Raw genomic sequence first — 26,633 nt, 5'->3', positions numbered from 1 at the left:
TCACAGAAACAATAGCTGATTAGTTCAGGTAAAGGAATGTCGATCTAAAATAGTTTTATTTATAAAAGAATAAAAATAAATAAAGCAAACAGGAATGTAATTCCAAAGACAACTATGTGTCTTACCTTAGTTTAGTATACCTGGCTCTGAAGCCTAACAGTAAATGCCCTTGCAAGCAAACATTACTATCACATTCTTGTGATACCAGTTCCCAATGCCAAGGGACTGAGGCAGGGATTAAAGACTTGCTGAAGGCACAAAGACATTTCAGGGGAGGCAAGGAGATGCTTGAAGGTGGGAAGAAAAAATATTTGAAAACTAATAATGCATTGTACAGATAAGTCATAACTGTCACACTCACAGCTCTGGGTTCCCATGTTAGAGATGAATTACTTTGGTTGTCAGCAGCTTCATTAGCCAAAAGAGGCCACTTAGATGGACCCAAACTTATTTGCTTTCCAGAGCTGGCTGTGCCTGCTTCATATTGCAGGGCCCCACATTGGTTGTCCAATGATGCTGATAACTCCTGTGGGAGCTTACATCCTGCTAAGTAGTTCACTGTTTAATTGAACTGACCTTTCCCAGCAGTGCCCCTTGTATTAAAAGCTGCTTTACTCTCCAGTGAAAATGGTTTGATAATCATAATATTTTGCTCAGTGGACAGTTGCTTAAGAGCAGAAAATAATCAGCTAAATTGGCAAGCTCGCCTCTGGAGGGGCCCAGCACTAAAATGACAAAAGGTGCTGCAGATCAAGATAGCTGGCACAGGTGACGGTCAGGACAGAGCCAGGAGCAGGGGCTGTGCTGCTCGGGGATGGGGGGATGCCAGCACACTGGATGGGGAGGTTGGTGCAGGCTCAGCTGGCACAGCGTGCTCTGCTCAGGGTGGGGGTGAGCTGGCACAGCCTGAACAGGGCACGGGAGGGTGAGGGCACAGGCGGGAGTTGCAGCAAGAGAAGGCGGCTCTGTGCAAGTGGAGCATCATGGGACTGCAAAGCACAGCAGCAGCAAGGGACTCACAACAAGGCAAATATCTCAAGCTGAGATAGGGAGGTGGCAAAACGCTTCTGTAATACTGGAACCCATCTTAGAGAGAACTCTGTTCGAAACACTAAATGCCCACCAATTTCAGGTTTGGATTAGGAGCCCCTTGAGGACGTTTGGAACTGAGATTTTCAGTGTCCCTTTTCTTAAACAGAGGAACATTTGCCTTCGGATCACGAGTTGCCTTGGGATGAAAAGGTCTTAAGTGAGAGGCATGTTTGTCAGAAACCCCTTTTCCTCCCTGTTTTCTTCTAGGCCAGTTGTCTTACCAGTGGTTGTGCAGCATTTGGGAGAGCTCTTTGGGGCCGGGAGCCAAGGCTGTGCAAAGCAGCACATCCATGGAGACTGTTAAAGCACCTGATAACAGATGATGCTTTGCTTTGAACTTACAGTCACAAGGCACTCACTAGCCTGAAGTACACTGTGTGCTGCTATGCCTTCCCCTTCCCAAGTACCACAATGTGTTCATTCCCAACACTTTTTATACAGAATTGGCATTTTGCAGATCTCCCAGGTCAGCTGAAGTACTGGAGTGTCACATCACCTTCTCCTATTTTTCCACTGCCGGAGCAGCAATTTAATTTTATCAGTTCAGCCAACCCTTTTCTTTCCTTTTAGTCTTAGTGTCTCAGAGCCGTGGGCATTCAAAGAATGTGCTGTTCAGTAAACTAAATTTTTTCTTGTTTTTTATTCACAAGGACATTTCAGTTGTTTTCCTCATTGTGCTAAAGCTACCCAGGACAGGACAACACTTGTATTTTCCCTCCCACAGTAGGCTGTTTTGACTGATTGTGTTGAGTCCCTTAGGAATGTGGGATGTGTGAGAACTCTCACAGGCTCCTGGTGCCAGTGTACTGAGATAAGGCAGCCAGGCTATAACCTGCCACAGATACATGGACAACAGAGCCCCCGAGGAGGCAAGGCTGACCTGGAGGAGACACCAGGACAGTACCTGGGAGATTCAGAGCACGTTGGGGGGGACCTACATGTGTTCCTGTGAAGTGGATATACAAATAAAATGTCCCCTCTCCAGGAGGAGTCAGTGAAAGCCAACACTGCACCACGCACACCAGGGCACTATGCCCATCAGTACCGTTCTGTTTCCCCCTGCTTCTGTTAGACAGCCTTCTTAGCTATCTGTTCAAGCAGTCAGAAACAGCTTGTTTGGGCTTTGGAGAGCTACTAGAATTCCACTGCACATGAAGGTAGCTCGGTACACCTTCCACATTGCTCTGTCCTCCCGTGGCACAGACCTAGTCTCCAAGAGGACCACAGCTGGGCCTCAAGGTCTACCTTCACCTCCTGTTTCTGTGAACCAAAAGAGATGAGTTGAGGACATCCTTCAGCATAAAAATCCCCTGAATAAAATTAACCTGAGGAGCTAAAATTGCAGTCTTACTCCAAGAGCTCCAGCTTGATTTCATCAACACCCCTTTGAATGACAATTACATTGTGAACTGATCAGTTCAAGCCGAAATCCTGTGTCTTCTTCTGATTAAACACTCATTGTCTAAACATCCATCTTTTTCTCAGTACTTCTATTTATCAATTCCCTCATTATTCACCTAGCTGCATTTGCCATCATCATCTTTTTCAGGTAATGCAAATTTGCAGAAGATCTTGTTCACTATAACTGCAAAGCAAAAAATATGACTTAGCCAAGATGTCTTCATATGCCTGTGTTTCTCAGCTTTAAAAAGAACATTTAAGTTGCCTGATATTCACAAGGGATTACCCTGAAACTTTGCGTACATTCTGTCTATGCTGGCCCCAAGGAGCAAGACTGCATTCAGGAAAATAGAGTTTTTGATGCTGGTTTGAAAAATTCATTGCCTAACCTTGTATAAGTGGTCCACAACATCTCCCCTGAGATGGAAATATTTTGTTAGTAGAGTATTTTGAAAAACTGCCTTTGAATGCCAATATAAAGAACAAGTTGGTTTTGCTACATGCTTTTGATAAAATTGATTACGAGGATAATATATTTTAATTGTGTCCCTGGTAATATTTGCCAAATGATCAATTTTTTTCTTTTTGTTTTTTAGCCTTTATAAAACGACATTTTCATTTTTTTTTTCAGAAGGTCATGCAGCTTTATCCTTCCTTGTAGCAGTTTTTCTCAAATTATCTGTTTTCCTGAAGGCATTTTCTGTGTACACTTTATCTGTAAAATTTCCCTGATAAATTGGTGGCCCTTAGGAGGGAAGGATTAAGCCCACTGCATTGCCTGCTGTCCTATCATTATTCTAAGGTATTGTCTGGTGGACAAGTTTCTAGCTGTGTTGGAGGGAGCTGCTGCATTTGAGGTTTGGCAGGGGTGGATATAATTAGTTATAAATAAATAAATGATTAAAAAAGTGTATTAACCAGTATTTTGATATGATATCAGGCATTCTGTAAATATGACAGACTTTGGTGACAGGGAGTACAGAGAGCCAAACTGAACTTTATAGCACTCTTTCATCTTTTCTTTCTCTGAGACATGGCTCCAGCTCGCTGCGCCTTGCAGACTTGTAAATTTTAGAACATTTGTTCCCAGAGGAGCATTAGCCTGTTATAACTGACAGATTCAAAGAAAATATCATTTACCCAGCTTGAAGAGATATCCTCAAAGTCACTTCCAACTGTGCCTCTCCTTTTTCTAACAAGTGAGCAGTGACAATGTGATAGTGGAATATCACAGTAAAACTGAGAGTTTTATTAGCAGTAGTTCCACAAAATCAAAAACAAACCTGTGCATCTTCATATGTGTATCTCCCTGGGTCTTTGACATTTTGGCTTGTTTTCTCGTAGCTGTGGGAATCCAGGTTGATAGCACTTTGGGCCCCAGGAGCTAGAAACTCTTGCCAGATTTCCTCCACTCTGGTGGTTACATCCTGTAGAGGTTGTTTCTTGAGATCTTGGACAGCCAGCCAAAACCTGTTGGTTGGGAATAAAAGAGAAAAAGAGAGAAATCTAGATAAGACTTTGTGGATAAGCCTGGGAAGAGTCACAAAGCACAGATGTAGAGCATAACCCTGAAACTAGCTGAATTCACAGAAGACTCTCCATTTAGCATGATTTCAGGGGAAGGTGTGATACACTTTACACCAAACCCTTACACTGTGGCTAAGATCAGAACAGCGACTTTAAAAAGTTCTTATTCAAACCACCCCTGCATAGCGTGACACCAGGCAGGCAAAAGGGAACCCCCAGAGCTGTGTAGCCGGAGGAAGGGCACAGGCTCTGCCCCTCACAGCCCTGCTCCAATGTGGTCATCCTGAGGGGATGCACAACAATGCAGAACAAAACACTCCTAGCATTTCCAGGGTGAAGTTGTAGCAATGGCAATTAGATTTTTTTTTTTTTTCCCACTTGTAAACTGACGAGCATTCAGATGGATGCCATGGGAAGAGATTAATCTTGTCATGGCCATAGTCCAGTTTTACAGGGATATGTTCTTGACTGGACCACATTATGGACTAAAATAAGTTCACAAACATTGAGAAGATAACCTCTTTGATGGCTAAGGGCATAATCCACAATTGGATCTGTGAAATCAAAGGAAATGGAATATTTTTGCAAGAGTGACATGCATTGTCTTTTAACCTGAAAAAAAAGGTGGGTTTTTTTGGTGTTTATGATTTTATTTATTGTTGACAGAAATATGCTCTTTCAGGTTATTAACTCAGACGATGCATGGCCCCTGGTAGCCTTTTGTTTTGGTCAACTTTTGGTCAGTCCTACCTTCTAGCAAGAAGATATCCCCCAAGGCTTCTGCCCTGGGTACCCAGGTCCTGCAGCCCACCTGAATGGGTACAGCAGTGCTCTGCAGGGAGTGCCAAAGGCTTCAGGATAAACAGGTACAGAAGGGACATTTGCAGCCACCTGCAATAACCAGCTCTTTCTGACCCCATGGCAGAGGAGCCCAAGGCCCCAGGGATGATGACGACCACTCTCACACACTCGTCTCTGCTCAGCAGACTGTGCAGTGAGGACAGGGTTTGTTCGGGTCACTGCTTGTTCAGGGCACCTGAAAGAGCTACACAACTTAGAAAATCCTGTGTCCCGCCTTTGTCATTATGGGAGACCACTAAATAAACCAGCTGAAATTTCACAGAAAGCCTGATTTCCCACCGCAAATGATTCAGTGGCGCCAGCCTTGTGCCACTAAGACAAATGTTTCCCCATGGTGGAAGGTGGAAAATACAGACTCTCCCAAACTAAAATCCCATTGGTGGGTGGAGGAGCCAGCAGCCTGGTGACTCCTGTGCTGTTTTTGACCGTCGCTTCCTTACTGGCTCCAGGAAGTACCTAATCACCCCAGGAATACTGGGGTTATCATAATTGAATGAGTCCACTAACCCACTTAGCCTGGTGCTCTGCCTGCAATAGAGGGAAATGGCCAATTTGGGAAAAAAAGACATCCACACTGTGTGCAAGGCCAGCCTAAACCCTCCTTGCCTGTTCCCTGCTCCTGCCCAGCCAGGCAGGCGTGTGGGCTGAGGATGATCCTTGCACCCATGACTCCAGCAATCAGGCTGTGTTTGCAGGTACAGGTTTTATCTCTTGCTTCCCTGCTGCCACATCAGCCCCATCTTGTGTTCTCCCTTGTTGCTACTGTCCCTCACCCAAATAACATGCTTAATCCACCCATGAAGCCCATGAGAGATAGCAGGAGGCTTCACCACTGGGATGAGGGCTGGGACCACCACGTAGGCAGGATGCACTGCCCAACCCCACCAGTAACAGGCAGTGACTGCCTGCCCCTTGCAGCGCTGCTCCGGCTTCTGCAGGGCTGCTGCATGCACAGGCACTAATGCTGTAGCCCTGACTCGCACAATCCACATGATCATATTCCTTCATATATTTTTCCCTGCTCCCTGGCAGGCTGTCAGTAAATCAGAATGGGGTACACTCAGACACTACACCGGTACTTGCAGACTCCCCTACTGGTGGCCCTCACACAGTGGCATTCTGTTTTCTAGACCAAAATACGGTATTTGGGGTTGGCAAAGGGGTGTGCATGCTTGGCCCTTTTCCATCTTCAAGATGTTAAGTGTGCCTGATGTTCTGCCTTGTTATTTGAGCCATAAGTGACACTCCCACTTATCACATGCATGCAGAGAGTAAAGGGTGGTACTCACAGTGCAACAATCTGACGCCATATGTGGCTTTCCTTGCTTCAAAATTATTTTATCATTCAATTTCAGATGGGATGGGAACATGAGAATGCAGAAAATGCATAAAGAGAAAAGATGCTAATCATTCCAGAGTAGCTGGGACACTTCAAACAAACACATGGCTAGAGAGAACATTTTCTGCTGGCTTATCTTCTGCCCCTGGAGCCGGGGAGGCGGGCTGGGAAAGCACGCTCGCTCGTGAGAGAACCGGGCGCACAGTGAAGTGACAGCTTGCCTGAACAGGAGCACCATCCATTTTAATAACCATTTGGCTCAATCTGAAAACCAACCAACCAGACCAACCTGACACTAACAAGAACAAGCTCTTTTTTCTGCAAGCAATTGTGAATTCATGCCCAAGGCTGGATGTCCTCTTCAAGGCAAAGGGGAGTTTTGTCTTGGTAAAAATTTCAAAGCTATTCACTATAGCTGATATCTGAAAATGGAGGAACATCAAAGAGGGGCATCTGGCCCCACAGACTCAACTCCAAGGCAAATTCTCTGCCACAAGGAATCATCCTGAAGCCAATGCACAAGCAGGGCTTCCTATGCAATATACACATCATTTACAAGAGAAACACAGGTATTTCTGCCCAGGATAAGAGCAGGCACACGCTGGTTGTGCTGGAATTTTTGCTTAATTATAGAGTGCAAATGTGCTCCCTGAGTCAGTCCAACAATTTCTGAAGTGCATGCCCAGCCCCACACTCACAAGGAGCCAGGAGAAGATCCCACATTGTGTCCTTCCTCCCTCTGAGAGGCAGATCTCCAGTAGACACCTCTTGCACAGGGCAGGGGAGGAGGGAGATGTCCTCATGTGTCCTCTCCACAGAGGAGGACTGGCACAGGGACTGTCTGCGCCAAGGGAGCAGCAGCATCGATCACAGGTTCTTTGCCCTTTTTAAAACAGCATGTACGATCTGGAGAAGGCTGATAATATGGTGTCCTAAACTGCTGTCAGAGGCATAAACCATTCCAGCCTCATTCAGCATGTAATTAAGCTGCTGTCACTTGCAGGAGATAGCCCATAATGGTGCTTTATCCTACACAGTCCCCTCAAGGCACAAAGCTCCTGGGCCTCAGCATGCCTGCTCTGCCTCCCCGCAGGGCACCCTGGAGGTGCTTGGTCACTGTGGGGGTGGTCAGTCACTGTGGGCTGCTGTTTGCAGATGCCTCTCTCGGTGAGAAGACTGCCAGGGAAGCACAGGGGGTTGCTTCTGAGGTGTGTTGCAAAACAAAAACGAATGTTAAAACCTGATCAAGAGGCAAAATAGGCATGAGTGCAGAGACTGAGAAGAGACTGGCAACACAAGGACAGTGTTGTATGCCCATCTTGGGAGAGGACATGATACCCCTGGCTTTACAGTGAAACCACTGAGTGACCATCTGAGTTTGAAATACGAGCACACTCCTCTCTTCTTGCCTGAGCAGCTCCAGGTAAGTACCTCCCATCTCACATCTCTCCCCATTCACAATCTTGTTCTCACTTCCTTTCACAAAGAGGAAAAAAATATCATTTTAACCTCATCGTTTGGAGGGGAAATTAATGAAGGTAATAGGTATAAATGAACCTGCAGTTCAGACAGGAGAAACGTTTACCGTTTTGGGCCTCTTAACAGCCAGATCCTCGGTACGGCGAGCTTGGCGTGGCTGAGGCCAGCAGCAATGTGTCGCCGTGGGGTCGGGGACAGATGCCTGCACCGAGGCGAAGAGGATGGCAGAGCGCTGGTCCTTCGCTAGCGCAGCATTCCCCAGGAGACCCCAGCGCCGGGGCAAGCGGGGACAAGCTTCCCGCTGCCCAGCTGGCCGCCTCCTCCCCGTCCTTCCTCCTCTCCCAAGCCGCGCTCCCCACATTCAAACTGTGAGCCCCCTTTTTCTGCTGCCCTGCAGGGGTTTTTTTTGGCGCAGAGAACGCCTCTCTGCAGCTCGGCAGCACTCGGTGCGCTCCGGGCCGCTGTGCGGCGGGTCGGCAGCGGCGGGCAGGGCGCAGGCTGCCGGTTTGCTGGGGCGGCAGCGGGCACGGAGGAGACGCCGCCGCCGCCGCCGCGCCGGGCCGGCGCGCGCGCTGCCCCAACAGCGCGTCGGCAGCGCGCGGCCAGGCGAGGCGCGGGGCTGCGGCGCCCCCTGCTGGCCAGGAGGGGGCCGGCCCCGGGGGGACCCCCAGGCACTGCCCCGGGTGCGGCACTTGCCGTCTAAAAGCTTTTTAGTTAAAATCAAGGCGCTTGGGTGGGTTTTACTTAATACATCTTAATACATCTGCTCTCCTCGACGCCTGAACTTTTCACTTCCTGGTGAAAACAAAAAAAAAAGAGTCAACAAGTTTCAGCCATTGGGATCATATAGGATCTAAACACTTTATGCAGGCAAAATCCTTCTTTAGAGAACTTGATTTTCAACATATGTTCACAATACCGCACAGAATGCCTGCATGCATGCACTGCAAGCTGCACAGTGCATTCCTACAAAGCATCATGTGTTCCCTATTTAGGTCTATAAACAAGTGTGCAGTCTCCCTTTGGGTAAAATTCCCGTTGTTTCTCTTTCCAGTTGACACTCTTTGAAGTTGGGGAAAAAAAAAAAAATCAATCCACCAGTTAGATGAACATCTCAGCAATCTCGAGATGTCTCAGGAGATTTCCAAGTCATAAAAAATGTATAACAACTCTCTGTTGGCCCTTTTTTTTTTTTTTTAATTGAAGCGTGGCATTTTGTCTGTTGTATTTTGGGTACTTGAAAAATCAACAGTCAAAACAAATCGTAGATGAAAGATAGCAACATAGAGGAAAAAGAGAGCAAGAAAAAGAGTTAATATAAAAACAGACAGAAAAATACCCGACTGGCTTTCCTGCTTTCACATAAATAATGGACAGTCAGTAAATAAATAAGATACAGGGCTCAGACGAGCCCAGGAGACTGGTGGACATGATCCTGCAAGTTTATTAGAACACAGAAACACAGCTGGAAGAAGACCCAAGAGGTCACTGAGTCTAGTCTGCTGTTATCTCTGGCAGTGCCTCACTCGAGACCCCACCGGGACCAATTTTTCTCAGCTAGGAAGATACGGAAATACCCAACCACAATCAGCCCTGTGATTTGGGACCTGCACCACCGGGTATAAGAGCAGAATTTGGTCCCCTTGCTATACCACTGAATTACATTCATTTCAAGGTATTCTCAAGTGCACACTTCATGAAATCTTATCTAGCACTACCAGGAATTCCTAGGTTTTCCAGCAGTCACTTTCTCATATCTGCCTTGAGGACAACACAGGGCCTGCAGGACTCCTGCCAGTGTTAATGAAGATCCTACTGACATTCCCAGAAGAGAATACATCCCCACTGCAACGGTTCCCAGATCTCTGGATAGTTACTGGGAGGAGAGCTCTTGAAAGATAACTGCAAATGTCATTTTTCTAGCAAGGTGCTAGATGTTGTGCCCTCATAAAGTTCCCTACAGATTCCCAAGGTTTGGGTAGGATGCATCTCACTTAACTGTAGATGTCTACTGTGCAGACACTGTCATTTGAATCAGTCTCTCCAGGCTTATAGAGGGCAGAGAGAGACAGGCACTTTGCAGTGTAATTTAGGTGCTTTTAGTTTTGTTTCCACTTAAAGCTGAAACAAATCCTTACTGGGTGGTTCACTGAGTCCTCTTCAGCTTCTCTTCTCTCACTCTAAAGGGAGCCTGGATGATACAGAAGAAAGCATGTGCTACCAACGTGCCACCTTAGGTGAGGCAGATTCCAGCCTTGCAGCTGGGTGTAACTTAAATTTTGCTTGCATGTTTAAGCACCCAGTAGTTACTTTCCTTTCTGCCACACATTCCTAATGAGAATTCAGGAGCTTGCTCTGCCCCACCTGAATCCCAGAGAGCCACTTCTGCTGTCTAGCGCCACTGCTAACAATCCATCCTATTCTGGTTTTCTTCATTAATATTTCTGCCTTTACATCCTGTTGTTATTTAAAGCTTTAAGCAGGCTTGCTAATACTGATCCAGTATTAGTTAATAATGTTACCGCATAAGCCAACACCATTATAATTACACCATAGGAATGATAGCAATGTTCCCATATGAACTGATAATGAAACCAGTATCTTCTAAAAAGGATGTGGGATTTAACCTCTCCATCCCAGCCCACTGCCTTGCAGCCTCCCTTCACCACAAGCCATCTCAAAACCAAAGAGAACGCACATCAGCAGGAGGAGCCGCTCTGACTGACCGAGGCAGGTACATGCTTGCCTTCGCATAATTAAACTTTCTCCATTTTTTTGAGTAGCATGAACGTGGGGGACACTTGCTAGTCATAAAATCTGCTGGATTTCATCAGCACAACCCCAGACATATTTCAGAAAACCCATTTGAGGAGTACTTCAATACAGCATATTAATTTTGCACTTCATCACTACAATTTAATTGCTGTACTTACTGTACATAAGTGCAGTAAGCATATGCAAGCTCAGTACCTGTTCAGCAATAAAATTTCAAGCTCATTTATGCGATTTAGTAACACTCTCTTGTTTATCTTACAAGTTAACTTTCAGGTTTTTAAAAATAACAAACATAAAAGTGCATTGATTTTTCACTGTTTTGCTGCTGGCATGCTTTCTGTATTTCTCCCCAAGCAAATCTGACAAATACAACGGTCAGTTCCAACGTCCTTTAAAGTCACTTTCTGGGGAATTTCCCTTTCAGATCTCACCGGCTAGCAGACTGCACTAAAGTGGCAATTCTCCACCTGCTTTACTAGTGTATTTGATTTTCTAAGTGAAAAAAATTAACAAAACAAACTTAAAGGTTGTGCAATCAGGTTCTTTGCTGGCATAAGCCAAGAGCATCATCAAACCTGCTCACTACCAGCAAAGGCACAAAACCTGACAGACTGCATGTGCAGGTGACAGCAGATTTCCTCATCCCAGCAGCAGGCAGGGATCTGCCAGTGACACTGTGAGCTCTCTGGCCGTTTCTGCCAACAATCACCAGGCCTATTGGAATAGGGCTGCCCCCAAAAGCAAGCAGGTGAACTGGTCCCTGTGCCCATCCATGTGCTGAAACAGCACCAGAGCATGACAACAAAGCCTCTGCAGTGTAATTCAGACTTCTTTAAAAAAGTGGATTTTACCGGTTACCGTCATACCTAGGGCAGTCAAATTACATTACCGATGGATTCTTCTGTGTCTCCAGGACTAACAAGGGGAAGGAGCAGTTGCAGATATTCGTGGAGCACCTCTGACCTGCCGTACCTCAGTTAAGGGGCAAGGTTAAGGATCTCACACACAAGAGTACAAGAGCACAGACTGGCAGCCCGACACCAACTCAAACCCTCGCCTTCAGCCCAGGCTGGACCGTGCAGCCTGCCCTGCTGCCAACCACCACCATTCTGCCTCTGCACAAATGGGTGAATGTGGCAGTAAATCTGGCTGTTTGTCATGTGCAGGTGAGAGTCTGAACCACAGCCTCAACCACTGAGTATCAAGCTCTACCTGTTCAGGCTGCCTCTCCAGCTGGCACGAGCCCTTTCCTGTTTCCTTTGGACTTCGCAGCACTAAGCAATGAAGATAGCATTTAAATGCCTGCAAACCTGAACGCTAATTCCAGTGTTTGTCCCAAGCCTGTTTCAAGTGTAATCCTGGGAACCCCAATTTATCAGAGCTCACTGTAGTATATTTGCTTCTGCGGTTACAGGACCTGTTCTGGTTTGGCTGCATCTGCAGGATACAACAACACACTAGCTCTTCCAAGGACCTCACCCTGTCCACAGCAGGAGAGCTGCTTTCCCTGAAATGAACCTCAGGGTTAGGGTTGGACTTAGAGTTAAATTAAAGACAAGGATGATAAAACCTGTGGCTATATCATGATTAATCCTAGGACAAGGAGAGGACTCAGATTCTTGCTGTGTAGGCGGGGCTGTGGGTTTAGTTTAGGGTCTGTGGGGGGATATCTATCCAGACCTTATTCTGTCAGTGTGAGAAGATACTTGGTATCAATAAGGAAAAATGGCTTAATACATTAGTTCTGGGGTATGTAGGGATGACTAATGAATCATAAGGTGTTAACTTTAGCACTTAGTTTTGCAGCTGGAAGAGCTGAAGAGACACACATACTCTTTGAAGGATTGCTACCCCAGAATGAAGCATGCTGTTGGCACTTCCAATGTCTTGTCACCGATTCTGCAATGGGACTGGACCTTGGAGCAATGTGCTAGGCCCAGAGATTAGGTTTAGAATAGTGTTGCAGAGAAGGCCAGAAGGGCTGGATCTTCTAGGAAAGATTTTGTCTTCATCTAGTTTTGGTTCACCAAAAAATGGCAACTTATTACTGCTGCCTACTCCTGCTGTAGTTGAAATAACAGAATTGTGCACAATAGATTTGTAGACTCTCAGTCTGATGTAGGATCAGGTGTGTGTCTACGTAATGCTTCACAACAGAAGTTTTGTCTTCTCCACAACATAAAAATCCAGGTACTCAGAATCCCTACACAGAGATAGTGCTATTAAGTTAAGAGCTAAGCTCTCAAATAGTTAGGAGGTATCACAATTAAAAGCAGTTGTCGCAAACCCAATTTGGTGAGTGCCAGTACTGCAACAGTTTTTAGACATGTGATCACCGTACTGTCCCCCTCACATGACCTCTGCCACAAATACACTTGTAAATCCTATATATTGTTAGGGGCCTTAATAGCCATACACTGTGCCTCATCACATTATTACAACTTGGCAAACCTTTGCATATGATACCTGACAAGACTGATTTTGCTAAACACTGTTCTGAGATTACTTACATAGTTCTAGTACCAATATTCACAGCAGTGCTATGAGCCAAATTATGTCATTCTCAACTTTATTCAAATGGGTGTTTTTAGCAGTTCAAGGCAGACCAAGCACTGCATTTCACCTGTGCAAGAGAACAGGATTAGCCACACTCATTTAGTTCAAGTAAAAAAAAAGAATCACCTGAGGTTTTCTGAGCTGAATTCTGACTCCAGGAAACGAAGGAACTGGTCTCGTCCTACTGGGTCCTTCAGCACCTCATCCATGGAGAAACCCCATCTTTTCACACGCTGCTGACTAGGTTCTTTGCTGTTTGGAGACAGAAAGGGAAAAAAACAGATGGAATGTGCATTTCTGCCTGCTGTCTGAGCAGCTGCCACTGTTTCTGCTAAGCAGCAAAGGGAGGAAGATTATCAGATGAGGAGAGGGTGTTTTTTTCCTTGAGATTTTGCAAAAATACAAGTTAGCAAATAGCATACAAAAAGAAGCTACAAAGACCAGGGTCATCATTAAAGCCAGCATACTATTTGGATGCTACATACACAGAGAAATAAGAGAGACAGTGAACGATATGATTTTCAGAGTTATTTCTGGTGGTTTCATGTAAAGAACAACAAACCATACTTGAATGATTATTCATTATGCACTTCTTGTATGTCTCCTCAAATGTACCTTGGGAATTGCTTGTATGTCAAGGCAGAAGTTTGCCAACAGTGTTCCCTGGGCCACTGGTGAGCTCCAGAGCATCTCCTTGTGTCGCACACCGTGCTGGCTGGTCACTTGGAATTGGCTTCAGATTTTCACATTTGCATTAAAAAAGCAGTTTCACTATGAAGCAGTGCAGACAAGATTTCTAAAACTGATTACTGGTTCGTGGCCTTTTATTTTTCAATGCCTCTGATTTTTCAATGCCTAAGTCTTGGAAGACTAAAAAGCAGCTCCTCTTCCCCTCCATGTTAATCAGACTCTTATTTTGTGTCTCAGCTGGGACACTGAGATGCAGAGTCACCCAAAATCACTAACAACTTTTCTGCTAAATTGTTTCTTAATACAACTGCACTTCCATACGCTGTTGTTTGAATTGCCAGACGTTGCAGAGATGCCTATGGGGAGAGGCAGTGCTTGGGAATCACAACGAGGATCCTACAAGACAGTCCACATCAGAGCGTAATCTGGGCTCACAAACGTTTGAAAGCTTCTGGTGTGATGGCGTCATACTACGAGACAATCATTAAAATACAGCTCAGCTGCTCACATTTGTGACAGTAGAGCCATTGTTAAGAGTACATATCTATTAAACTACGTCTTGTCATGTTCACCGTGATTCCTAATCCTAGAGCCTTAGGGGACAGTGGCGATCTGTGCTGAAGACAAATAAGCCAAAGGGGTAAATAAAATGCCTGCTTTGATTTCCTCTTGGTGTAAAGACTAAGCAAAATCGATGGGCATATCCTCCCTCGAAGCGGAGAGCACTCAGGATGGCTCCTCCTGTGCTCGCTCAAGAGCCAGCAGTGCTGTGGACATGGGTGGAGACATCAGCCTACATGTAAGCCAGCCTGGGCGCGGGGACACGAGAGCCACACGTGTGCAGAGCTGTGCACACATTGGGACATGTGAGCCATGTGTGTCAGAGCTATGCACACATGGGGACACAAGAGCCATGTGTGTCAGAGCTACGCACAAGCTTGGCTCGGGAAATTTCCTGCTGAACGAGAGATCTGCAGCTGCTCTTCTTGCTGCTGCACAACATTCTAGCGTGAACAAAAATGCCAAAGCATTGACTAAAATGGAAGGCTCTCCATGGCACTTCCCAAGTGCCATGAAACATGAACTGCAGTGGCACAGGGCTGTCCATACCCAGCAGGTGGCCTCACCATTAGAAGTGAGAGGCTCTTCGTTTTCCTGAGCAAGGGCTCTGCTCTCCTAACTGAGGAAACAGATTTGCAGGCAACACAAGGGCTACTGCAGCTCTCGGGGATCATTTAATTATTAATGCAAGTTGCAACTAGATGCAGATGCAGTGAGTTCTCTTACAATAGAGAATAAAATGGAAATAGAGAGCTGTTTGTTCTTCCATCTCCCAGCAACACAACTTTTTCATCATCAGGAGAATCACCTTCCTTGACTCTGAAATCGCAGCAGAAGCCAACCATCTATTTTAAATTCCTACAAAGGCCATGACATCAAGTCAATCATATTCTTCACGGACACAGGCATTTTTTTCTGGGATTTGCAGCTACCTCAACAGATGCAGAAATAATGGATGCCTGGATCACCTTGTGGGTGGGGGGTCCCTCCAGAGAAGTATTTTCTGCGGCTGTATCTGATTCTAGCCCTGCTAGGGAGGACTGAAAAAATGACAGAAACTGGCTAAAAAGGAAATCCAAAATATTGAAATTATGTGAAGAAAGGTAGACATTAGGGAAATAATGGGTTTTTGTGACTACCAGAGAAGGAGGTGAAAACATCTTTCACATCCCAGACTCCATGGGTTTTCAAACAGGGAAATAACATGCCCTTTTCCTGGAACACCGATTCACTATCAGTTGGCTTTTTTACCCTGGTAGCATCTTAAACTTTACATTATTACTCAAGAACAGACAGGATGAGGTTGGGCATTCTCTCTTCAAAAATTTGCTAAAGGGAACTCCCAGTTCAGATTTGGTGCCCAACAGCAGAGGTTAAACACCAGGAGAAGCTGCTGAGCCCTTGCAGTAGTTGGCCACAGGATGTGAGTAGCGAAGGTGATATGTGGCATGGTGATTTCATTTAAATCTGCTGCAACAGCTGCTAGGCACAGAGGCACACAGGACAATTCCAGCCCCACTACAAGGGCTGTGGGGAGCCTGCAATAGCAAGAGATGTAGATACTGGCTGGATTTCCCTTGCACCAGCATCACGTGAGCAAAAGATGATCTAAATTGCTTCTGTGCTTGTTTTTTTTGGAGAAAATCTCTGAGGTGCAAAGCACTGAAGGTCCTACAATAATTCATTCTCCTTTTCCTCTATTAGACACCATAACAGAGACAAGTCAGCCTGTTCACCAACAGGTGAGGCCCAAACTCACTTGGTCAATCTATCATCATTCTGACCTGGCAAGTGTCACAAGTTACGTGTGAGCTAGACTCCTCTGGCTCCTGTGCCACATCCACCCCTGTGCAGTGGGAATGGCCACTGCCCTATAGCCCATCCTGTTCTGCCTGCGGCATCTTTCCTGGGATCCTGGGACAGGGGCAAGGCTGGAGCCCTGCAGCTGGGGAGCACCAGAGAGCAGGCTCTCAAGGGTCAAAGGAGATGTGCTGAAACAAATACTTCTTTGCAGTATCCTAAATCTGTGGACTCTTAGACCTGAGTCTGTGCATGTCCTTGACAGGCAAGAGAACACCCATTAACTGACTTACAGAGTACCACACACCAAGTTGTATGGAAGTGGAAGGTCTGAATAATTCACAGAAGTGATAAAGCATAAGCTCCTCTTTAAACTTTAGCTATGTACAGACATACAACTTCGTATCCAAACAGGGCAGTGGGAAGAACACACAAACAAAACGGCAAGACGACTCCAACATTACTTAAAACCACCAATTCTTACCTCATTTCAATGTCCCACAATGCTGCATCATCACTTATCCAGGGATTGGAAGGCTCAGCAGGAGTTATAAAGGGGTCATATTCCACATACTGCTCTGTGTAGGCTATTAAACTGACAGATATAAAGGAGAAAAAAAAAGAAGAAAGAAAAAAAGAATCAGGGCCTGAATGATCAGTCATAAGTCAGAGGTACAGGTTTGGGGTTTTTTTCCTTTCTTTTTTTTCTTTATTTTGTGTGCTCCTTTTTATTTTGGTAGGGATCAGTCAGTTTCCCAGCAACCACAGGAGTCCCTTTTCCCAGGGACGGTGCATGCCAAGATTTCACTGCCAATACCCACCAGCTCACTGCAGTATTTTCCTCAAGTTTGTCTCTGTTGAGATGTCCAGAAATAAAGCCGATGGGGCAACAACTACACTGCTATGGTGGGACTTCCCACAGAGAGCCATGGGATGACTATGAAATGCGCACCATCCTTTTCATTTGTTGCATGCTGCCATTGCCTCTTGCCCTCTTTGTTTTTGCAGACTTTTGCATCACTTAACTCTATGCATTATGAGTAACTCAACTAAACAGGGTCATGTGCTGTAGCTAAGAATATACTTAAATCTTTGGAGAATCACAGCCCTGAGCATCAAAGCTTCAAGCTATAGATCATTGTTTTGTTACACTGGTATTCCATTTAGTCTAATGGCACTATTGTAAAATACTTCAACAGTAGTTTACAGCAATTATAAGCTATATGTGTGTTGGAAAAACACCTGGCATTTACACTGGTTTGCTTCATGATGAGTCAGATAAGACATATAGCCTCTAATCCTTACTAGGATGAGATTCAAAGAGCTTCCTGGGAGAAGGACTGTGTCTGCTTGCATAAGTGATTCAGGAATCCCACTGGGGTTGGGGCTACCGGGGCATTTTTACAAAAGAAAGACAGCTTATATAAAATAAATCAAAAGAAATTTGTCCTACTATATATTGGAAATACTCTATGGCACTTCTTAATTTTTTGCCTAGGTCTACCAAGTAATTAACTAAGTTAATTGAGTCTCATCATACTGAAAAACTAATCTACTTGCACTCTGATTGCCCATTCTAAACTTTACCTCTGGTCTTCCACACCTCAAAAAGGCAGGAGAATGAAAAGACCTTGTAAAACAAAGGGTCACAAAAGGCAGAAAGTTTCCCTGACCTGCTCTACAGTAATTATTTCTTTTTGTTTGTCCTAGCTCTTATCACGAGGCATTAAAATCATACACTTTTGTAACCACAGCAGGTTCCCACTGCCCCTCAGGGCACTCAGGGCTGTCTCATCTCATTTCATTAATTACATTTCATGACTGCTGTGGGTCAAGGGTTGGAGGATGGAGCAGCGTCCAATTTCAGAGACCAGCAGCAATCCCTGAGACACCAATGAGAGAGAGTTGGTTAAAAAAAACCCCACCAATAAAAAGGATCAATCAGGCGATATCTGCTGTGAAACCTGGATTGCTCCTAATAAAATAATAAGAAGACATCAGGGGTGATGCCTTTTTTTTAGGGAAAGATCTAAACTAAATGAAACAAGGGGGAATTGCTAAGCACATTTTGCTGATTCAGTATAATGACAGCAGTGCAATAATTGTCTCATTTTCTAAAGGAGGCTACAAGGGAAAGCATTTCTCTCTTAAGGGAAAGCATTTCTGTCAAAATGCAAACCTGGACTTTTAGCCTTTCAGGTGATGCACTGTAATGATGGTAGAAGAGATGGTGGAAAGAGTTCACCATGCAGAGTTTGCCTTAAAAGCCTGACTGTCTTGCAAGGATGAGGCCCAGCTGAGCCTCCACAGTATCTGGAGGAGATGAGAGGATAGCAAAGATTTCTGACAGATTTTCATCTAGGGAGCTGAGATTGGTCCTGGTAGGAAGATGCTCTGGCTTTTCCCAGTCATTTCTGTATTGCGATTGCAACAACACTGCGTGACACAGTTAGGAAAAACAGTAGGTAAAATATATTGATAGTTTTGCTCAATATTCCTCAACTCTCATTGTGCAAGTCCCAAGTGGGGAAAAAGGACGTGGAAGAAACGAGAAGTAAACTATTTCCAAGGTGCCCGCACTGGCTGAGGGACGTCTGCTCCCACAGTTGGTGCCGATCTGCACCAGGAAGGGAAACAAGGAAGAGGGGGAAGCGAGTCTTTAATAGTGGGCATTTATTTCATGGTGGTTGGGGATAATCTTTTGAGAGCCTTTCCATTCCTCTTCTGTAGGACAGGGGCTATCTATGGGATAGCATGCATTAATGGAAGATGTATGTGATTGGTCTATCACTATTCAAATAATTTATATTCTGTTCCTATGAGAGACTAGACAGCAGCTTGTTTCCCTCACTGCTCCCTGCCTTATTTCCTCTTCGTAACTTCTCTCATCCTGTCTGGAAGCGCCTTTGCACTGCACTGTAAAAATGGCAGGTGGTGCCACTGTCAGGCTTGGCTGTCAAAAGGAGCGTGCCAAGAAGGCATCTCCTGCACCCCCATCTGCCATGTTGTCACTTAAACTAGTCCTGAAAGCAGGGCCCAGCCTGAAGAGTGACTTGCTAATAGCAGCACCTCCTTACGCAGCAGATTTGTTCCTGGTGTGTGCATTCCGTGTTTTGCATTGGGTTTTCAGGCTGCACAGGTTTTTATTTCAGGCAATAGTTCAACTTAGGTCACCCACATTCATTCCTCCTCAGCTGCCCCCACCCCTGCCAAGCCCCTCTGGTTCCCTCCCACCTGCTCCCTGACGCTCCACATCCAGCCTGCGCTTCCCACCACTCCCCCCGCCAAGCCCTGGGACAAGGCTGCCACCCAAAGTCATCACATAACCAAACACTTCTTCACAAGATATGAAGTCTCGCAAACCATGATTTTCATTCTTTATGATTTCAAAGTGAAAATTCCAAAATGAAACTTTAAAAACAGGAGAAAAGAGCTTTAAAGAGCTTTTTGATGGTTCTCATTTTATTTACTTTTCTCCTGGTCATAAATTTGTACAGGTTTTGATAGTAACACTTTCTTATCGGGTTTGGGACCAATTAAAAAAAAAAAAAGCTGAAAGCCCTTATAAACCAGGAAAAATTTCTGTCTAGTTTTACTGAAAACTAATAGGGTTGTTTGCAGCATTGTCAAAGTTACATTTAGTATGTCAGTAGCTCCTTATGAAGTTGAACAACAGGTGTATTATGAGGACAGAATTTGATGTTCACAAATGAATGAGTTTTACTGAATCTATCTTATTGAATAAATACCTACCTAGAAAAATTCAAGCAAAACAGACCTGCTTGCTTGTACATTACCAGCCTGGAAATTATCACTGTCTCAGTATATTAAGGGCATTGTAAGTAAATTCAGTACAAAAGGACAGGTTTTGGTAAAGCACAAATGCATCCTCTTAATAAAAAAAGAAACAGAAAGCTCAAAACATAAATATGAATGCGCTAATATATAGGGTATGCAGGATTTTAGGGAGCCTCTGAATATTTTCTTTTTAATTGGATAAATTTTCATTTTAGTTGTTGAACTTAGTAAGACTTTAGGAACTTACTTTTGGGCTCTCGCCATTTAATTTGCCCAGTTTAGTACACACATGCTAATTACAGGTGCAGGCACTGCAAAGCACATTTCTCATAGGGTAATTGGTTTTATTTCTCAAGGCACGAGCCCTTATCATGTCCCTCATGTTCAATACAGTTTTGCTCTAAAAGCAAAGTTACTGAAGCGCATGCTGATCTCTACCATTCTGCAAGTCAAATTGTGACTTGATTTGCCTCTATGAGAAATCCACCACTAAAATCACTGCCTTGAGTAGTCCAGGTACAACCCCAGTACTTCCCATAGGATTTCATATATTTGAGTGGGAGCAGAAACAGGCCTTACAACCCCAGTACGAACACAGACATGAACACCACGTGCAACAAGACGCAAACACAGCTCCTGCCCCTGAGCTGTGCCGGACTAACAAGAGATGAGCTCCGAGAGTTCACCCACAAAAGAAAAAAGGGTATTTGCAAATTGAAACAGGAATGACTTTTCTTTAAGTAAACCCTAGGGTTGTTAAAGGGTGAGAAACAAAAGTACTGCAAGGTTTTTTTATTTTATGAATAATATTTCTTTTGCTTTTACAGTACACCTTCATTTTTCACCTACTTTTTCTCTGTGGCAGAAGAGCGAGTGCAGAAGTGTCAGTGGTCAGTGGACAGGCAGCACGGCTGGTCAAGGAGGGGAAAGGATTGATGCACAGAAAGGGTACCAGCCTTTGTGTGTTCCTGCCCGCTCTCTGATTCTGGAGATGCCCAAGTGGAGATGAGGAAAGAATGCAAAATCATGTAAATGGGGACACTCACCTTTCTGCTACTTTGGACATCTTTAAACAATGTCTCTCTATCTGCATGTTCAGAAAAGTTATCTGAGGAGAGAGATGACAAGGACATTAACAACCCAGGAGCTCTACAGCATTAATCGATCATACCCCAACACACCATTGATCTCTCTTTCTAAAAAGCTTGCAAATAACTCAGAAGGAAATGGGACCCTTCCCTAGGTATCAGAAGAAGCTTATTAACTGATTCCAACAGGAGTCTCCATTTCCTATGGCAAAGCCCCAGGGGAAGCTTCAGAAGACATAATTAAAAGTAGGAAAGGCATACATTTGGGGCTGAGGTTCCTAGACTCCTCAGTGTGCAATGTGATCCCCTTACTATGACACTCTTCTCTTCCATTTCTCTAACTGACTGGCATCACAAGACCAATAACCATTTTACAGCACATTGGCACTCTGCTATGAACTAGTTCTTCACAACACTCTGCAGCCAACATTTCCTATGATGGAAAAAGTTCAAGAAATTTAGTGTTCAGGTTTAGTTCAAAGACCACCCTAAAAATGCCTGCCTAAGAAACATGTTTAAAGCTGCCTTTACTAAAATGCTGACCTAGCAATCCCTGCCTGCACTTCAGTGAGTGCTGCTTGTTGCAGGAAAGTAATTTTGAGGGAGAGCTTCCTGAGCATGAGTTGGCTGGTCATTCCTTGGAGTGATTGTGCAAATAACTTTTCTCCCAGTTCCCTAAAAGCTCTGACTGTGCAGTCTAACAGTCATGCACCAAATGATGCCCTTCCTCACTGCCCATCCCCAGCCTGTGCTCCAGTATGCTGGATTCTTCCCCAGACTTTGTCACTGCCCACTTTCCAGATATCCTCAGTGATCTGGAAATTAATCTGGCTACTGGCCCACAAAAAGAGTAATGCTAGATTCAAAGGTCAGTATTACCTGTAACATGTATCATCATACAACTGTACTGCTCAATCAAGATATGTATCTTTAAAAACTTACTACTTCACATAAAGCATATGTGGATCAAGGATAGGTGGCAGTAACGCATACAATTGATTTTGCTGATATCTCCATAACTTTATATGGGGTTTTTTATGTTTTGGGATTTTTTTTTTTTTGGCAGATAACAGTTCTTGGAAGAGTTTTTGTGTAGCCATCTACTTACTTGTTTCCGGAAATCCTCTTTTGTAGTTTTGCGTACAGGTTGAGAGGGCATGTGTACAGGGCTTTGGGGCTGAGACTCCTCTGTAACCCCGTATACTGACTGCGAGGAACCAATAAATAGATAGAAGAGATTATGGCATTTTTCTCTGTTACACAATGAGGAAAAGTGCAGTATAAAAACAGTAAGGTAACAAGCCAGCAATTTCCTACTGTTTATACCTACACAGGTCAATAATCATTTAGCCTGGAGCAAAATTTACAGATCAGACTGTGCTTGCAGGCACCTGAACTTGGAAAGTCTGTAGGCCCATTAAGAATAGGGTCTATTTTAAATGGTAAAATGCAGCTGAAAATTTTTAGGAAGTCTGAGGGCTGTGTGAGTCAATGCTTGTAGGATGGACACTGGGAATGGTGATTGTGGTGAACCAAGCAAAGAAAATATGAGAACCTAATCTATGCCATTTTCTTTCACTTGGTTTACTGCACTGCCTTGTAAAACTACACATTGAAGAGCAAGCTTAACCAGGTGTCAATGGGTCAAGTTCAAAAAGAACCTCTCAAAACAAAAAACTGCAAATTGACTTGTAGCCATTCATTTTCAGGACTGAGACCTGCACTGAAAGCAATATCAGTTACCCTTTCATTTAGTACTTTTGCTTTTTATTTAACATTTGTAAGAGACATGGGAATGGCTCTGCTGCAATTTAACTTCCAATGGAAGTTCAGGCCTCTGGTGTCACCCCCAAAACTAATATATACACAGGAAAGCTAAAACTTGCTGGAAGTCAAAGGCATCCAAGTTGCTAATGATCCAGTCTTTGAAATTATTAAGGCGAGCAAACAGTTTTGTAAAATCTGTGCCCAAATAATTTCTGAAAATGGGATCTGTGCTGGTTTAGTTGAAACTGAGGTAATTTTCCATGCAGTTAGAATCTTTCCTTCTAAGTAGCTAACATAGTCTCTCATTTAGGATTTAGTATAAGAATAATGTGATAACAACCATGTTTCCCATGCTTTGCCCGAGAAAAGCCAACTTCTTTCCTACCAGTGGCTTTCCAGTGTTTGGGATTTAGTATGAAAAGAATGTAAGAACTCACTGACATTTTGGCTGTTACTAAGGAAATTAAGGACTTTCTGGGCTTCCCAGTTGCAGCTGCAAGGCAGCTAGGAGAGGGGCACAGGTGGAACAGCACCTAGACTGACATCCAGCTTGGTCGTGAAATATTCCCTACCACTAGCGTCATGCTTGGTATATAACTGCAGGTGGCTTTTCCGGCTGGGGAGTTCAGGTTTTCCAACTGGTTTGGCTGGTTCCACCCCAGTTCAGTTCCACTGGAATTTGGCCTTCTGCTATTCTCCTGTTTTGCACCTGGCCTTTGGGCCTCTCTGCCTTTTGCCTTTTTTGCTCTTTCACTGGGACCGGCTGTTCGGGACCTGGGTGCTTTCCCTTCTGGGACTGGCTGTTTAGCACAAATGGAATTAATGAGAAACTGTATTGAGTATCACTTATTTTATATTTTATTATTAGTAGTATATTGCTATTATTAATGTTGACTTATTAAACTGTTCTTATCTCAACCCCTGGGTTAATCTCTTTCCCTTTGATTCTTTCCCCTGTCCCACGTGGGGGATGGAGGGGAGTGAGTGAGCAGCTGCCATGGTCCTACAGTCTTGTTGCTGGCTGGAGTTAAAGCACAACAGGACCTACATGTGTTTGCCAATTGTTTTCAATTTTATGGGAGTGCAGAACCAATAGACAACTGGAACATAGAGCTCCTTAATGCCTTTCTCAGCTATACTAGTCACTCAGCATGTACTGCTCTGCTGGTAACACAGGAATAGTAAATTCACAGATTAGAACAAAACAGAACTGATATCAGCAAGACCCTTTTTTTGGTTCCTGTTGGTAAATTGATGATACACTGTAGGTGTCAAGCATGATTTGCATTAAACAAACAAACAAACCAAAATCAACCAACCAAAAACCCCAAACCAAAGCAAAACCAGAAACTCAAACTAACCTTTTTCACTTTCTGTGGGTTTTTCATACGACGGCACTTTCTAATGTCCATTTCTGTGGTGTTCACACAGCCCGGCTGCAAAGAGATGATAACTGTATTACTCCTTTCTTCACAATCCATGTGCTACTTTACCTTTCTAAAATATACAATTAGTTCTTGTCCAAAATTCTTTCCTGAGGTTTCTTTCCCATAAATTATGCTTGATAACAAGAGAGTGCATATACCCGAAGTTGGCATCTCAGCATCAAATCCACTTACTCAGAACTTTGGCATGAAATGGAAATCTCTCAGCTAAGTGGAGAGTTTGTTCTAGGAAGGATAAACCAAAGTGGGTAAGCTGCTTTTGTTTTGTGTGCAGAATAAATAATCTTCAAAACTTCATGTTTATAATACATTTCCAAATCAATACTCCCATCTGTGCACAAATCTAGAATGTCTAAAAGAATCTTGTAGACACTTGACTTGTTTTGAACTGTGAGCAAAAACCATGTGGTGATTTTCATGGCAATGTCTTTGCGCAATACATGGCACAATGTTTACCAGCATTAAAACTTTCCTGTCAAAACCTGGAATGTCTCATCATTCAAAAAGAGCTTTACCACAGGCCTGTGCACATCCCAGAATGCTCTTTCCTGGCTGTCCAAAATCTTTCTTTCTGTTTTATCCTTTTTCCTGTCAATTCTGAAAACAAAAGCATAAACATATGAGTCAACATCCAAGTAATGCTTGCTTCTTTGTTACAGTTCCTATCTGGGGTTTTAATCCCATGACAAAAACATTCAGAAATCCACTTTTTTGTACAGAAATGTCACACTCCTGCTTGCAAGGCCATGTGTCATGAACAAAATATCACTGATGTTTGCTCCTAATATGTGTCAAAAGAGATTTTCCTATTAATGTAGAAAATTTATTTTAACATCTGCTTTTTCATCTGGTGAGGATAACAGCCTTTCCTGATACTCTGTTCCCAGACCTTGATTTGGCAGGCTGGGCAAGTTCATGTTTGGGTTTGGCTCTGTCAGGACACCCACCAGGACCTCGTTATTCCAGGTGAAGCTCTCGGCCGGTGTCAGATGGAGGTCCCCATCAAGAGGTCCCTCTGCACCCCAGTGCCCCAGCAGCACTGCTGGCATTACCACAGATTGTGAAGGGGCAGCCATCCCAGGTGTTCTCAGCAGCAACAACATGGGCAGCACATGGAGCCAACCCCCTCAGGGCTCTGCCTGCCTGTCCTGGCGTTGACAGAGCAACCAGTGACAGCACAGGCGAGTGGAGCCGAGCTTGCTGCATGGCCTCATGCAAGCCAGAGCTCACCCAAGAGACATGCAACTGGGCCAGCACAACCACAACTGGGCCAGCAGAACTGCAACACAAAAATCCCAGCCCTGATGCAGCCAGTGAATCGTCTCACTCAAAGCACTCATATCAAAGTCTGCCAGAAGTTGTTCAAAGCAACTGTTCCTCTGTCTCTTGGCCGCATTGAGCAATGCGCATCCAGTGCCTTGCTCCTGTGCTCAGCTCTACACATGAGCACAGCAAAGTCACCACTGGCTTGCAAGATCTTCCTGCAGAGATCTTGAATGAGGCACAGGAAAGGAAGAACTGCTTTTGCCTCCAGATCAGGACTGAAAAGCTGACAGTATCCCTGTGCTGGGTTCCCATGCTGCTGCTGCCCACGAAAATCAAAGCAGTGAGGAAAAAAACACATGTGAGCTGGGATTTCTGACCATCATGTTCTCCTGTCTCCTGTTTTTCTTTTGGTGGGGCAGTGGTCCTTGGCTAAGTCTGTGCTAGAAACGTGCCAAGGGGATAGAAAAGAGGAGATGGAAACTGAAGCTTCTGAATACCGCTCCCACCAAAAAGTCCGAGTTCTCTAGAGTTTCATATCACTCTCTGAATATCACCCCTGTAAGTCTGAGATGAGAAACCAGCTCTGCACAGGCTCCATCCCCACCATCAGACAACAGTCTCTGTGCTGAGGAGCAAGCAAACACAGACACCCACGCCAAAATCTCTCTTTTTTCTGAGCGAGCCCTTTGTGAAGTCTTCTGCCAAGCTCACACCACACAATGCACGCGAACTAGAGGGACTCTTTGGAGGCTCCAGGAATTCTTTTCACAGGTGCTTCATGCTGAACCCAGGTTCTCGGCTCAAATCCCCAAACTTACTGATAACTCAGTATTTCACATTTTAAACTGTAAACACACAACATAATAAGATGCTCTGTGGCTGCTGTTTTTGAGTAACGTAGGTACAGCAATGGAAATTCAGTGTGTAAGCAAATAGGTGGAAGGTAGAGCAGAACCTGGTAAGCAGAAGGAATGTTTCCAGGTATTTTTGTTTGGTTTTCCTTTTTAGTTAATTCGGGGCTGTAAATTACACTGTGAATTCCAGCCCTGCCCTGCTGGAAACCTGAAGACTGAACAAGAACATGAACTGAGAACCAAGCAGCTGAAACTAGCCAGCAAAAAAAAGATGACAGTGGCCAGTCCATGCTTATGTTTCAAAGAAGACATAATGGAGAAAGATTAATATGCA

At 44.5% G+C, this 26,633-nt stretch overlaps 1 protein-coding gene and 1 long non-coding RNA gene across 10 annotated transcripts in view; one reads left to right on the top strand and one right to left on the bottom strand.

Moving 5' to 3' along the window:
* RGS6 (regulator of G protein signaling 6) overlaps nucleotides 1–26,633 on the bottom strand; it is a 294,856-nt gene that overhangs the window by 33,603 nt on the left and 234,620 nt on the right. For 7 of the 9 annotated variants that reach the window (XR_014184622.1, XM_082058421.1, XM_082058415.1 and 4 more), the window contains 7 exons: nucleotides 24,695–24,776; nucleotides 24,096–24,170; nucleotides 22,076–22,174; nucleotides 20,926–20,987; nucleotides 16,566–16,676; nucleotides 13,157–13,282; nucleotides 3,777–3,963 (listed from right to left, as the gene is read on the bottom strand). Coding sequence is in view for 8 of the 9 variants with exons in the window: in XM_082058421.1 (XP_081914547.1) it covers nucleotides 3,777–3,963; nucleotides 13,157–13,282; nucleotides 16,566–16,676; nucleotides 20,926–20,987; nucleotides 22,076–22,174; nucleotides 24,096–24,170; nucleotides 24,695–24,776 (742 nt within the window). In the remaining variant the exon portion in view is untranslated. The remainder of the gene's footprint in view (nucleotides 1–3,776; nucleotides 3,964–13,156; nucleotides 13,283–16,565; nucleotides 16,677–20,925; nucleotides 20,988–22,075; nucleotides 22,175–24,095; nucleotides 24,171–24,694; nucleotides 24,777–26,633) is intronic. The other 2 variants (XM_082058418.1, XM_082058420.1) reach the window with 1 other exon arrangement.
* Nucleotides 6,944–12,015, top strand: LOC309442526. The gene is made up of 4 exons (XR_014184623.1): nucleotides 6,944–7,643; nucleotides 9,886–9,936; nucleotides 10,340–10,433; nucleotides 11,388–12,015. It is a non-coding gene; the product is annotated as an uncharacterized lncRNA (long non-coding RNA).

This window comes from Streptopelia decaocto (assembly GCF_964273445.1).
Source record: "Streptopelia decaocto genome assembly, chromosome: 7".
Classification (NCBI taxonomy): domain Eukaryota; kingdom Metazoa; phylum Chordata; class Aves; order Columbiformes; family Columbidae; genus Streptopelia; species Streptopelia decaocto.
The sequence above is the reverse complement of the archived record's forward strand: the minus strand, read 5'-3'. Positions and strand labels throughout refer to the sequence as shown.